Here is a 15,034-nt window from a genome sequence, read left to right on the forward strand (position 1 = left end):
TGAATAACTCCTTCTGTAGTAAATATTTATGAGTGATTACACTGTAGTGAACTTCCTTCAGAGTTCCTAAGCTATTGAGAGAAAGGTCCGTATCTTTTTTTACAGACAACTTCAGAAGCAGATATTCAGCTACCTGGTTAATTCTGTTTAGCATGTATTTTTTAAACATCAGTTACAATGTGCTTACTGTTTGGTGAGGAAGCTACTGTAAAGTAGTATATGACTCAGTCCCTAATCTGTTTAGGGGCTTTACTCATGAAATGACTAGAGGAAATATAAACCATCATGTTAACTGTGGTTGCGAGGCAAAATGCAGTTTTGTCCTGTAAAGGATATGGGGAAAAATTTTGTCTTATTATTGTATATACACATCATACAAATTACTCATTTTAAAGAGGTAGACTATAATAGAACATCCAGTGCAAAAATCTATGAAGAATGATTAAATATTTTATTATTCAGCACACACAACAAAATCTTGCTGATGTCTTCTTCTAAATGTGAGTTGTGGATAATTTTAAGGATATTTCGGTTTAACATAGAGAAGACACAAAACTTAATTGCCCATGAAGACACAATAAAGACTAAATTAATTTAAATTGGAGTGAAAAGTTTGGTTGAGAAAAAGAATAATTATCCATGCACTGTATAAATCACCAGTTACATTGGATAGAACAGTCAACCATTAATTGTGTGTAAGATGCTTTCATTTCAAAGGAAGCAGGTAGCTGACCCAGAGTATCTCTTGTGGTCTGTTGGTGCCAGTAGAAGATGTGATTCACAGATGTTTGAGGTTCTCAATACTGCTTTAAGGAGATCTGGAAGAAAGAGCTCTTAAGAGGTTGGAGACATTAAGACTATTACAGGGTTTGTCATTTTTAGCCTAATAGACTATTGGTTTGAATGACATTGTTCTGAAATATTTACTTTTCTGTTTAAATATTTATTGTTTTGATATGGTAGAACTTAGCCTCAGGGGAGAGGTCAGGCTGGCTTTTCTCTCTTACTAGTTTGAAAGAGGGAGGTGTGTTTGTATTTTGAAGACAAATGATTTGGTGGCAGGTTTGCATAGTGCAGGAGACCTGGGTTCAATCGCTGGATCAGAAAGATTCCCCTGGAAAGGGAATGGCAACCCACTCCAGTATTCTTGCCTGGAGAACTCCATGGACAGGGGAGCCTGGCAGGCTGCAGCCCATGGGGTCGCAAAAAAACAGACACAACTGAGCAACTAACACACATTTTGCAATATTCTTGTTGGCCAAGCCTGTACCTCCCTTAGTACTAGTACCAGATCCTGAAATTGACTTTTAGTCTAAGCATGAAGGTAAAGTATATTGTATTTCCTGTTTTATTTTTATTTATCATCTGTTTGCAGAGCTCAGAATTGCCCTCAGTCTCCTCCAGCATTCCATCTCCCCTTCATGTGGCTACAGAACACTCTCACTTTGGGTCCTGGTCCCTCAGTTATACCCACTCTAGAGCAAGAGCCCATTGTTAGGCTTGCATTTCAGTAGGTTTGCATTTAAAAAAAAAAAAAAAAAGCAAAACAAAATTGGTGCTTATTCTCTTATCTGTGGATTCCATATAAAGTAATTGTCTCCTTTCAGGTAACCTACATTTATGGCCACTGTTACCTTCTTCTCACAGCCTACTCCTTCCCTAAGGTCTGCCTTTCTGGAGGTTTAGATGCTTCAGGGTATTTTCTATAAGCACCTGCCGCCACCGTCATTCTGTTCCATTTTACCCAGCCAAAGCCTCTAAAAGCAGTGTTTCTCAGTGTGGTGCCCAAACCACCTACTGTAGTAGTATCAGTATTATGATTTGTTAAAGGTATGTCCCCAGAGTGGTTGTTATGCACAATAAAATACGGAATCTCTACTTTCAAGGAACCAGGTAAAAGATGAGTTTGTGGGTGTGAGGGGCTGTGTCCCTACCGTGTGGGGTTGGTGATCTTATTGTTGAGAATCGTTGAGACCGCATTTGGAATAGATGTGGCCCTGGACTCCTTTCTTGGAATCAGAAATACTTTCCCTTAAAATTAATATTTCAGTTGGTGATTGTACTTTTATTAGTGCAGTCATTATCATGTAATCATTACATCTGTTTTTGTGAGTTTCCTTGGGGTCCCAGCCATCTACTAAGCTACAAACAACCAAGTGAAAAATGAACTGCTGAAATTGAACTGACCATAAAAATTGGAGGCTGCATAGAAACTTCATGTATAGGTTTTTCCTCCCAGTTTCTAACTAACCTACAGATTGTCTGATATCTTATGGCTTTGGGTATAATTTATATTTACTGTAACAGAGAAAATACATTATTTTTATCTAACTTTTGCCATAATCATGTAGGTAAGTTGAGAATCTAGAATGAATTTCACTTTTTGCCTAGTAAACTGGTGTTTTTTTGTCTTTGTACATGTTTATTCATCTATTTTATTTCTCTGGGTTTTCTTCTTGGCCTGTCAATTCTCTGCTGCTAAGTCACTTCAGTCGTGTCCGACTCTGTGCGACCCCATAGAAGGCAGCCCACCAGGCTCCCCCGTCCCTGGGATTCTCCAGGCAAGAACACTGGAGTGGGTTGCCATTTCCTTCTCCAGCGCATGAAGGTGAAAAGTGAAAGTGAAGTCGCTCAGTCCTGTCCAACTCTTAGCGACCTCATGGACTGCAGCCCACCAGGCTCCTCTGTCCATGGGATTTTCCAGGCAAGAGGACTGGAGTGGGGTGCCATTGCCTTCTCTGTGTCAGTTCTCTACAGAGTTCTTAAAAATTATTTTAATTTTGACTCTGGATCATCTTAAATCCAGTGTTCTGTCCTTATCTTTCTGCATTACTAGTTTTATAGCTCTTTCTTCCCTTTGGTCACAAACATCTGGGCAGAAGTCAGTGCTTTGGTACAAGATATGAGAAGAGTGAAAGTCCTCTGCTCAGTTATTCTCAACTGAGAGCTTTTCGTAAACTTATTTTACAAAAGCAGGTAGAGTTTGAAATCTGAGCCTGTCTGAAAAATCCCAAGGGATAAAAATGATATAATTTATAAAATAATATAAAAATATTTTTTCCTCTATTACAAACCTAGAGAATTAATGTTCGTTTATCTACAGCTTTAGGAAAATGATTAGTGACATTGGCAGTGATAAAGATGCTCTATCTAAAAAACTAAGTGATTCTTTTTATGATGGTTTGAATAAAATTAATATTGGTCTGTTTCTGTCGGTGACCCGTTCTGAGCACAGATGTAATGTGGGAATTGGGAAACTTTTAAGATAGGATTTGTAGCCTGTGATTTGTAACACAACAGCAGATTAGTATCAAAATGGGACTCAAGATAACCAAGCTGAAAAAATTAGAATGAAGTTGAAAAGTAAATTGGAAGATACACACAAAATAACCTTTCTCTCCTTAAGATTACTTACACTTTTATTACCCTAGGAAAATGAAGATGATTATATTTGGGGCCTTTCTTATAGTACTTTATGCTTAGCTTTATTTGTAGCACAGATAACATTGATGTAATTATTAGCTTATGTGCCTTTCTCAATTTCTAAGTTTGATCCTACAAAAGCAAAATCTTATTTTTGTCTCCCTTCCCCACTGTGTTGAAGAGAGTGTTATAAATGTTTAAATGTTGGCAAGTAATCTTTTCAAACAGTATGCAGAATAATTCATTAAGAACAGAGACTATGTTTAAGGAATGATAACAAAACTTGACTCATTTACCCTAAGCAGTGTGACTTGTAAAGAGTGAAAAATTTTTTCTTTAAAGTATTGATAAAGTTGAGTGGGTTAATAGGTCATGGGTAATGAGTCTGCAACTACAAGTCTTAAAAAATCACCTGTTCTGCCTACTTCTCTATAACTGGTTGGTCTCCAAGTTCTTATAATTCCATCACACAGCATCTCTTGATTCCATTTCCTTTGCCCTACTACATTTGTCTAGGCCCACCTATCTTCTCCAATATGTTACAAAAGCCTCCTAGTTGTCCCCCTTTCTAGTACATTCCATGTATTGCTAATATTATAAGCTGTGATTCTATTATTCCCCTATTTGAACAGTTCTTCACTGCCGAGGAATAATAGTTAAAATCATCAGTATCTAAGTATTGGGATATTGGGATACTCAGTACACAGAACAGAACATCACAAAGGATGAGGGAGAGATTCCAAATAAGTCTTGGACTGGAAAGGCGGTTAACTCATCAGCAGAAATCCGAAAAAGAAGTGACAGATTCAGTTCTTCGATACAGTTTGTCATGTTAGTGGGATGCTAAGAGGGGATGTTTACCCAGAAGACCTGGACCTGATCAGCTGGGAAGCTGGGCCCCAGGTCAATAGTTTCACTTATTCTCGTGTAATCCTCACAACTTTCTAAGTAAACAAGCCAGTTTGCAGATGAAGAAACAGGCTAGAAATGCTTAAAGTGACTCATCCATATTTGGTAAGAGGCATGGTTAGAATTTGAACCAAGGTCTGTCTTTCAGGGTCAGGCTTGGGAGAATGGGCATGGCTGGACCTAAAAAATATATGGAAGTCACTCCTAGGCAGGTGACTTGGAGTTCTGGGATTGATGTGGGAGAATAGACTGACTGATAAAAGGGTTGAGTCTTGCTTGGTGCTTAGGTTATACATTTTTCCTGTTTGATGGGGCCTGTTGACTGTGATAGTACATTCAAATTTAAAATTAAGACATTAGACATGTTTCACATTGTACACCAGAAAACCATAGATAATGTTTCACCTCTGTTACTCCATGTGATTTAAAGGAGAAAGACATCATCCTTAACTCTTGTATTTGCAAAACCACATACCTGAAGCATAAGCATGTAAATGTTGATTCCTTTCATTACTAACGATGCTCCACCAGTTCTCACTTCCTTTCCCAGCACTCTTCCCCCACTTCATATCAACCCAAGATAACATTTGTTTCATTTCATACTATCCTTCCTGATGGCTCTCTGCTCTAGCCAAACAAAAGAATTTACTGCTGTGTACATACATGTGACCTTCCCTCTTAATCTTCATTTATTTAAAAAATGTTAGCACTTAATATTTATTAGGTACCATATGTAATTCTGCATTGTGCAAAAGTGACCCCACTCATTATGATGAAGCTTTTAATCTGATAGGAGAGATGGAACTCGTATCTAGATATGTTAAATATAAGGCTTTGAATTTAAATATCTGTAGACCTTAGTTGTACAGTTTAAATGCTATGAGAATCCAGGAGAGGAGAAATTGTTTCCAACTGGAAAGGGTGAGTGCACTCACTCACTGAAGGTCTGCCGTATTAGACACTGTACGAGGTGCTGTTTGTTTTTAATTTCCTTTCAGCCTCACGGTCAGTGCTGTTATATCCGTTTTATAGTAGACAAAACTGAGGCTTAGTGTCTTGTCCAAAGTCACACAAGTAACCGATCACAGAGTTAGGGTTCTATCCCTGGTTTATTTAGATCTAAAGTGTAATCTCTCTCTTCTACACCTGATGTCAACAGACTATGGCCTGTGGGCCAAATTGGGCCCACTGCCTGCTTTTGTAAGGCTTGTGATATTCTCACATTTTTAAATGGTTGAGAAAAAATCAGAAGAGGAATAATATTTCAGTGTCTGTAAAGGAGATTTTCCTGGAACACAGCTACAGTCTTGTTTACGTGTTACCTGTGGCTGCTTTTCAGCTGTGACAGTAGAGGAGTTGCAGCTGACTCCTGCTTTCTCCCATCCTCCTCTAGGATGGCTTCCTGGAGAAGGTATTACTTGATTTTCTTAGTTTTTCAGTATAACGAATATTCGTGATAGAGGGGAGACAGCACTGGGAAAGACCCTGATCCTTACTGTTGCAGTCTGGCTGTGACTTGGGAAAGCACTGTATTTAGGGAATATTCTAGATTCAATACAATACAGACATATATGTATTGTGTTGAGAACCCTGCTGGAGATGCTATGAGGGGTAGTGACTAGCAACCCCAGCTATAGAATTGGCTTAGATTTGGACTAGAGTCTGCATATGTCAGCTGTTTGCTGAGTGGTTTTTGATAAGATTCTTAACCATTTAAAATGTCAGTTTCTACCTGTAAAAGGAGAAGAGTGGAAATACCTACCTTTTAGAGTTGTGGGAATTAAATGAGTTAATATATGCAAAGTGCTTAGACTTTTGCCAGACACATAAGAAACATTCATTAAATATAAGCTGCTAATATAGGTGAAAGAGGGTCTAAAATATAGACCCTCTATATATTTAGAATATATACTTTCAAATATATTTAGTAGGCAGTAGTGAATCTTGGGTGTCACTTGTGCACACATATATTGCTCTGAATTGTATTGAAATTTTGCATACTTTCATGGTAACCTCCTTTATGTGTTTATAAACTCCTTAGAGGCAAATTTTGAATTTTTGTTACGTCTTCAGTGCCTAAAACAGCTGTGGACCCACAGTAGTTATTTAGCACATATCTTGGAATTGGAGAAGGCAATGGCACCCCACTCCAGTCCTCTTGCCTGGAAAATCCCGTGGATGGAGGAGCCTGGTAGGCTGCGGTCCTTGGGGTCGCTAAGAGTCGGACAGGACTGAGCGACTTCACTTTCACTTTGGAATTGAAATTGAAATTGGATTTCAAATCTCTCTCCTCATTTCCGTTTCAGCTAGTTGATCATTCTAAAAACTTCTTCAGTGGATTTTTCTTCTTTGCAAGTTGGTTTCTCTGTCACTGTAATAAGTTTTGTATATCTGTAGTTTGTTTTGGGCTTCCCTGGTGGCTCAGTGGGTAAGGAAACTGCCTGCAATGCCGGAGACCTTGGTTTGATCCCTGGGGTCGAAGATCCCCTGGAGAAGAGAAAGGCTACCCACTCCAGTATTCTGGCTTGGAGAATTCCATGGGCTGTGTAGTCCATGGGGTCGCAAAGAGTCAGACACGACTGAGTGACTTTCACTTAGTTTGTTTTCTTTCTCTTTTTATTTTGGCTGAGCTGTGAGGCGTATGAGATCTTAGTTCCCCAACCAGAGACTAAATCTACGCCCCCTACACTGGAAGCACAGAGTCTTAACCACTGACCACCGGGGAAATCCTTGTAGTTTGTTTTCTTAAATATTGTTCCCACAAGTATATGGTAATGATGTTTGTTTGTTTTTTTATTTCACGTGACATCCATTACAGTGGCATCCAGTAGGATTTTAATATTTTTCCAAGTTGTCGAAGTTTGGCCCCACTGGTCTACCTGGTGCTTGTCTTTGTTGAAAACAACTTTTATTGAGAGTCTAGAGTCTTAATCACTTCACATTTTATGTTACCAGTTCTTCACAACAGTATAATGACATTAACATTGCTGTTTTATAGATTAAGAAAATGGGGCACAGAGAAAATAGGTTATAGCATATTTAATTGTTTACAGCTATAGTAAGTGACAGAACTGAGGTTCAGTTATGTTCTGACCATACACTCCAGCATTCCTCTTTGTGAAATGCAAAATTTGTTGGGTCTCAGATGAATTTGATAAAATTTTAGGTAGTGTGTAAGTAGTGGAATAAACAAATTTGTTTGCATTGGCAAATAGTACATTTTCAAAAATTATTATCAGTCTTCATAACTTACACATTTCTTTGTGGTTATCATCTTGAACTTTACTCAAAGATGACATCCTAAAATCATTGAGTCACAGTGGTCTGCATTCTATGTGAAATAAATACTATTTTTATCTTCTTAATATTTAATTTTTGCCCTTAAACTTTTGTGTAGGTAATATAATGACGATGAGATGACAGTCTTGAATCAGTTTGTCAAAATATCAAATATAACCCAGATTTGTCTGTTTCATGTACCTCTCTTCGGGGTTTTTCTTTTCCCCAGTCATTTGAAAATAGCTTTAGAAAAACTCTTCTCACTCATTTATGTCTTGCTTTTTAAACCAGAGAATTAGAAATGTAGGTAGGTTTTTCTGAAATTTGGAAAATCTGACTTTTTAGTATAGTTGTAAATTATGTTGCTTCTGGAAACCAAAGAATTTTTTTTATTTGTAATATCCTACCAACCACTGTAGTGAATTCATGTGGATGGTGGGAGGATTGGATGCATCCTGCTCTTCCTATCCTCATAGCTTTTCACAAAATGGGGACATCATTCTGCTTTATTGGAAAGTGTTGTTATGAAGGGTTAGAGGGAAATAGGGGTTGAAGTTCTAAAAGGAATGCTCAGGGGAGTTGACGTTTGAGCAGAGATGTCAGGGAGGTGTACAAGTCAACAAATGCTGGAATACCTGTGGCAACATGAGAGGCAGAATACAAAGTAACTCTCTTTCATTTTAATGAGATACACTGATAAGAACTAAAAGGTCCTTTATTTTTCCTCTCTTTCACATAAAATCTTAGTTTGTATTCTAGGAAAGAAAGGAGTTATAGATAAATCTTTATTAGAGTCTTGTTAGGCAAGGTAGAAATTTTATTTGCATTGTACTCCTTATTGTCAATTTTTTAATCTTGTGGATGAGAAAGTTTATAGACTGTTAAATTAAGAAAAAGAAGTTATGTCTAGTTTTGAGGGCTACAAGAAAAAGTTAATTCATTTTGTCAAATGAGATATACTTAAACTGTTTAGTCTGTGATATTAAAGCATTTTCATATAAACTTAAGAGGTAAATTCTTTCCTAGAAGTAATCATGTTGACTATTATCTCAGTTTGTCTGCAGGCTATAGTGCTTCTCTTCTGAACTTAAAACTTCGGGATATAGCCTGGAAATTGAATGGAAGTCTGAAAACCATATAACATTTCTAAATTATAATAATGTTTACCTGGGGAAATTTTTAGACACTGCAGAGTGTATGAGCTAAAATGCAAAATCACTCCTATTCCAGTTTCTTACCTGTAGTGTATAAACATAGTGTTTTTTAATAACATTAAAATTCCTGTGTGTAACAAAATAAACTATCAAGAGTTTCTTCTTGATCTCCTGATAAGGGTTTACATTTCCCTTTTGAGGGAGAAACAGTTCAGCCTCTACCTGTCTTGCATTACTTTGAAACACATGGTGCAAAGGCCGCAAGCGAATCTTAGAAGCTTTGACCCTTCTTCCCCCGTCTCCCGCTGCTAATTGACAGGTTTGTTCAGTTGACTGAGCCAGCTTTGTCAAGGCTGCCTCTGGGGGAGAGTTAACATTGTGTTTTGTGTGCCAGAGCATCCTCCCCGGCAGAGCTGAAGTGGAGGATGGAGGCTGCCCTGAAAGAGGAGAGTCTGAGAGCAGCCCAGTGGGGTATTAGAGGTCCCCCTTGCTGTGTTCATAAACGCACAACAGTGTCCTTAGCCTTTACGGGTTATTTAGTAGACCTGTCCTGTGTCTCTGTTTATGCCTGGAGTTGGAGTGTAGGTCTGTGAATACCTCTGGTGCCCTTATTCCCTTTTATTCACCAACCCACCTGAAATAGAATTTTTTCTTATCTGTCTTCAGGCCAGTAAATCCCATGAGGATTTCTGAAGTAGTATGCTTCATGTAGGTTGGTAGGTAAGTAGATAGTTAGATAACACTGAATAATTTGAAAGAGAAGGGGCAGAATTATTTTATTTCCTTCTTAGGACACCCAGAATAGCTAAAGAGAAATCATTTACAATACCCTGACCTTGAGATCATGAAAAGAACTTATATAGTGATAAACGACAGGGATTTTGTTTCCTGAAAAATTACGGGTAAAAACTAGCATAATTTTTAAGAACTAAGTAAAGGGAAGGATTTTTATGTAAAGCAGTTCTTATTACTTTGTAGATGTGATTCTTAGACCCTAGAGACAGCTGAACTTTGATGCTGTATAACTTCTGTAGGTAATGTCAATGTCATTTTTTTAAGAACAGCACAGTAATGCAATGCTTCAGTATATTGGTTTCCCTTTACTGATTACACTAGTCACCATTCTCTGTTTATATTAAAAAATACTTTGTAGGCTTTATTACAAAAGTAATATAAACTTATTAGGAGCATGAGGAAATTTGGCGGGGGGTGGGGGTTGGATAGATATGTTCACTGTTTTGGTTGTGGTGATGGTTTCATGAGTGTACATATACATGTCAAAACTTACCAAAGCATACACTATGAATAAATCAGTGGGGTTTATTGTAGAATTGTCCCTCCGTATCCACAGGGGATTGATTCCAGGACCCCCTGCAGATACCAAAATCCACAGATGCTCAAGTCCCTTGTGTAAAATGACATAACTAGTAACTGCATATAACCTGTGCACATCCTCCCATATATTTTCAATCATGGCTAGATTGCTTATAATACCTAGTACAATGTAAATGTCATGTAAATAGTTATAAATACAATGTGGATAGTTGCTGGACTATGGCAAAGTAAAGCTTTACTTTTCTAGGATTTTTTTTTTCCCTAGTATTTTTAAATCAGTGGTTATTTGAATACACACTGCAGAGCCCACAGATAGAGAAGGCCAACTGTATATGTCAATTATAACTGTGTCAATAAAACGGTTTTTTATTTTTTTATGATTTGATGGTGAAAAAATTGGACTTATTTTGCCGTTAATATGTGTTTTAGTTTGTTCGTGAGATTAAGCATTTTAATCATACAGCCATTTGTATTTCATCTTCTGTGAATTGTTGTGTTCTTTGCCTCTTTTTCTGTTGATGTGTGTGTGTCTCTCATCAGTTTAAATAACCTGCACTTAGTGATGGTTACCAGTGTGTGTCTGTCTTACTTTGCAGATATTTTCCCCAGTTGTTTTTTCTTGACTTTAAAATCCATTTCTCCCCTCTCTTTTTCCCTCCTCCCCCTCCTCTCTCTCTTCTTTTCTTCTTGTCTTCCCATAGCTAAATCTATCTTTTTTTTTAACCTTTCTGGTTTTTAGGTTCCCTGTCTTACTTAAGAATCTCCCCACCCCAGTAACACTCCCAATATTTCTTATATTTTCATAGTTTTAATTATATTTTATTCCTTTTTTTTTTTGTTTTTTTGCATGGAGCATGAGTATTTTCTTTTTGGTGGGTAGCCAACTTCTATTCAGTACAAATACCATCTGAGCCACCAGGGAATCCTCTTCAAAACAAATAGCATATGATAAATAACCATCCCCTCCACTGAATTGAAATGCCACTTTTATCTTCTATTGAATTCCCATATAAACTTGAATCAGGATTATCAATGTTCCTTTAATCATTTTGTATATTCCTACTGTTGAATCATAGTAGTTTTATGGCAAGTTTTAATATATGATAGAGCATCTCCTCTTTCATAGTTTTTCCTTTTGCAGACTTTATTAGTAAGTTTTTCATATGCAAGTTAGAAAAGTATTTGGTCCTGTTTCCTTCTTTAGGCACCATTTGATTTGCTTCTAATTGGAGATTATACTAGGTTTATATTTTATTTGGGGAACGATTAACCTTTTATATTTATTATTACTCAGAAATAAAATATACCTTTCTATTTATTCAGATCTTATATATTGTATGTTTTATATTATAATTTAAATTTGGGTACTCTTTTGAATAAATGATTATTGCTAGTTTTAAAAGAGCCATTCGTGTATTTTAAAATAGTTTTTCAAGTATTTTCTGCCCATTGGTATATCTTTATGTGGGACGTGGTTGTTAAAAAGTCGTTAACTTTCTTTCAAACATGTCTTATTCTTTTCATTGTGATCTGTAACATTTCTTTATAGATTCTAGTGTCCTTTACCAGATATATGTATTGTAAATATTGTCTCGCAGTCTCTGCCTTGTCTCTTTATTAAGTTGCTTTTCGGAGAACAATTGTTTTTTAATTTCGGTGAAATCTAGTCTGTCATTTTTTCTTTAATAGTTCTTAATTTTTTTGTGTCCCCAAAATTTCTTGTTTTCGGCAAAGCTGTGAAGATTTTCCTGCCTTTTCTAAAAGTTTTATAGTTTTAGCTCTTACACTTAGGTCTTTTGTCTCTTTCATGTTAACTTTTACAAATATAGGATGAGAGTTGAGGTTTATTTTTTTTCATTGGGTATTCAGTTTTTCATTTATTAAAAATTCTTTCCGTTCCCCTGATGAATTGACTGATGCCTTAATATTCACTGTAAATGTTTGTTTCTGTCTCTGGATTCTTTTCTATCTCATTTATCTATTGTATGTCTTTAAACCAGTACCACACTATTATGGTTATCATCACTTTGTAAGTCTTGAACTCAGGTAGTGAAAGTCTTCCAGTCTGTGTTTTTTCAAAATGTTTTGACTACTCTAGATCCTTTGCATTTCCATATAAATTTTATACAAAAACACCTGCTGAGATTTTGATTGGGTTTGTGGAATTTGGGGTGCATTGTCATTTTACGAATATCCAGCTCCCCAATCTATGATCATATATTTCTCTATTTATAATAGCCTTTGTAAATTTGTTCTATTTTAGGCAGATTTTAAAGGATAGTTGAACCCTCCTTTAAAAAGTAATGTGAAATCTTTCTCCAGTTTTGGATTCATTTTGTTTGTGATAGTGTGAGTTTAATGGCCATCAAATTAATGCTAAAAACCTGGAATGGTGTAGACAGTGCGGCTAGAAGTTCAGTTTCCTGTAGCTCTCAGTAGGTAGAGAATCCCTTCTTAAATTGAGGGGAAAGAAGGATAACCATAACTGAGGAAGAAAGAGGAATAATTACTTTGTTGTTTGAAGGAAGTGATGTTCATGACTAGGAGGAATCCAAATGATGTAAACCCAGATTTTCTTTGATCCCTAATGATTTGATGTCTAAAATATGGGGGAAGGGGTTTATCAAAGTGCTACCACTTTGAAGCAATTGACCATCTCTACCAGCTACTTCAAAAGGATAGTGGCCCCGGACTTGACAACATGTTTGTTTTTAGTAAAATAATGGCTCTGCCTTTTATGGACTAAAATGGGAGGTCAGAAGGTAAGTCGTTGAGAAGGGAGGATTTTACAAAATCTCTTACACAAGATTTAACCCCTTGTTTGTATCTGAACTTAAAGACTGAACAGAAGTAAGACGGGCTGTGGAGTCAAAACGGCTTCAAACGGTCTCCTGAGTGACTGTCTGTGCTGTAGTGATATATGAGATACCACGTGAGATCCCAGGTAGGCACCTGGGGATGGGCGCCATGTGGAGAGGTATCTGCTAGCCTTGAAATGCCAGCAGTAATTATGAAAAACTCAAGGTTTTTGTCTAGGAAATTTCTTTGTCTAGTTTCTAATTTAAGGAAAGGTTTTTTATTTGTTTGTTTGTTTGTTTTTTTAATTAACCTAGTGGCCAAGACTTAAATAAATCTCTACCTTGAAATTCAAAGATTAATTTTGTTAACAGTATACTTTCTCCTGAACTCTGTGTTCTTAAAATCTAGAGGTATATATCATCTGGTTTTGAGAATTTAATTTATACTGTCATTCTACCTGTTGCTATGAATTGTAATTTCAATTCAGTCGCTCAGTTGTGTCCAACTCTTTGCGACCCCATGGACTGCAGCACATGAGGCTTCCCTGTCCATCACCATCTCCCGGAGCTTGCTCAAACTCATGTCCATTAAGTTGGTGATGCCATCCAACCATCTCATCCTCTGTCGTCCCCTTCTCCGTCTGCCTTCAATCTTTTCCCAGCGTCAGGGTCTTTTCACATGAGTCAGTTCTTTGCATCAGGTGGCCAAAATATTGGAGTTTACAACAAATTACAAATAAATTACAAAGAATTGTAATTTAGTGAAATTAATTTGTTTTCCCCTAAGAATCACTAAAGGAATAGAGTGTACTAAAGAAAACAGTAATGGCTCAAACGAATTTCAAATCTTGTAACTTATCTTCTGTAACAAATATCCTTGCATTTAAAAAAGTTTGATTTAAAGGATAATCTTTGGTCCTTTGGTAACTAGACAACTTTTTTTTTTTAGTCTTATCTTCTCTTTCTCTGTTTGTTCCAGGGTAACCAGGAGCCAACAACAACTCCTGACGCAATGGTTCAGCCTTTTACTACCATCCCATTTCCACCACCTCCACAGAATGGAATTCCCACAGAGTATGGAGTGCCACACACTCAGGACTACGCCGGCCAGACCAGTGAGCACAACCTGACACTGTACGGAAGCACGCAAGCCCACGGGGAGCAGAGCAGCAACTCACCCAGCACGCAGAACGGATCTCTGACGGTACGTGAGTGATGAGGTGGCCAAACAGAAGGAGGCGTGTCATCGTCCTGTTGAAATCTTCTTAATCATCACACCCAAAAACCCTTTGAATTAATTTTGCATTTACATTACATTGCATAGCACTAATGTAATTTCCATTCTACTCCAAGCTTTGTAATTAGAAGATAAGGATTTAGGATAAAGCTCATGGTCATTGCCCAGGAGCTTACAGTCTAGAGATGGGACAGACAGTAAAACAAGGTACGTGTGATGATGAGAGTTAACTTAGCAGGATGCTGCTCTTTTCAGCTTTATGGGAAACCTTCATTCTGCCAAAATCTCACGGTGCTTCTCTGTCCTCATTGTCCACAATCTGTCAGCAGTATTCAACACACTGCCTCCTCCGTCCTCCTTGAAACACTTGAGTTGTTGGCTTTCATGATGCTCCCTGTTCCCTCTTAGGCGCTGAAAGTCCTTTCTTGGTCTTTCTTGCTGGTTTGTCTTTCTCTATTCAGCTCTAAATGTAGTACTCCGGAGCTGGGTCCTAGGACTCCTTTCCCTCCTGTTCTTTATCCTCTCTCTGTTGTATAATAATACTACTAAATTTACCTAGTTGCTCAAGCGAAACCTATGAATGATTTTTTTCTCTATTTCCATCATCTCTGCATCCAATCCATTGGCAAGTCTTGGTCACCATGACTCTAGAATATTTTCTTACTTCAGCCTCTTCGCTTCATCTTAAGACCATAGCTGAACAGTGTCCATAATTAAGAGCTCAGCACTTCCACCAGATTTTTTACGTCTGAGTCCTAATATCATCTCTAATTAGTAGTATGACCTCTGGCCAGTTATTTAATCTCTCTCTGCCTTGGCACTTGCTCATCTGCAAGATGAAGACAGTAGCACCTATTTCAAGTGGCTTTTAGGAGACTTAGAATTTAATTCATGTGAGG

At 37.3% G+C, this 15,034-nt stretch overlaps 1 protein-coding gene across 27 annotated transcripts in view; it reads left to right on the forward strand.

Annotated features, from left to right (window-relative positions):
- The window catches only part of RBFOX2 (RNA binding fox-1 homolog 2), a 287,477-nt gene that overhangs the window by 198,331 nt on the left and 74,112 nt on the right, over window positions 1–15,034 (forward strand). For all 27 annotated transcript variants that reach the window (XR_006336568.1, XM_043880689.1, XM_043880690.1 and 24 more), the window contains one exon: window positions 13,878–14,102. Coding sequence is in view for 26 of the 27 variants with exons in the window: in XM_043880689.1 (XP_043736624.1) it covers window positions 13,878–14,102 (225 nt within the window). In the remaining variant the exon portion in view is untranslated. The remainder of the gene's footprint in view (window positions 1–13,877; window positions 14,103–15,034) is intronic.

Source organism: Cervus elaphus, chromosome 22 (assembly GCF_910594005.1).
Source record: "Cervus elaphus chromosome 22, mCerEla1.1, whole genome shotgun sequence".
In the NCBI taxonomy this organism is placed as follows: domain Eukaryota; kingdom Metazoa; phylum Chordata; class Mammalia; order Artiodactyla; family Cervidae; genus Cervus; species Cervus elaphus.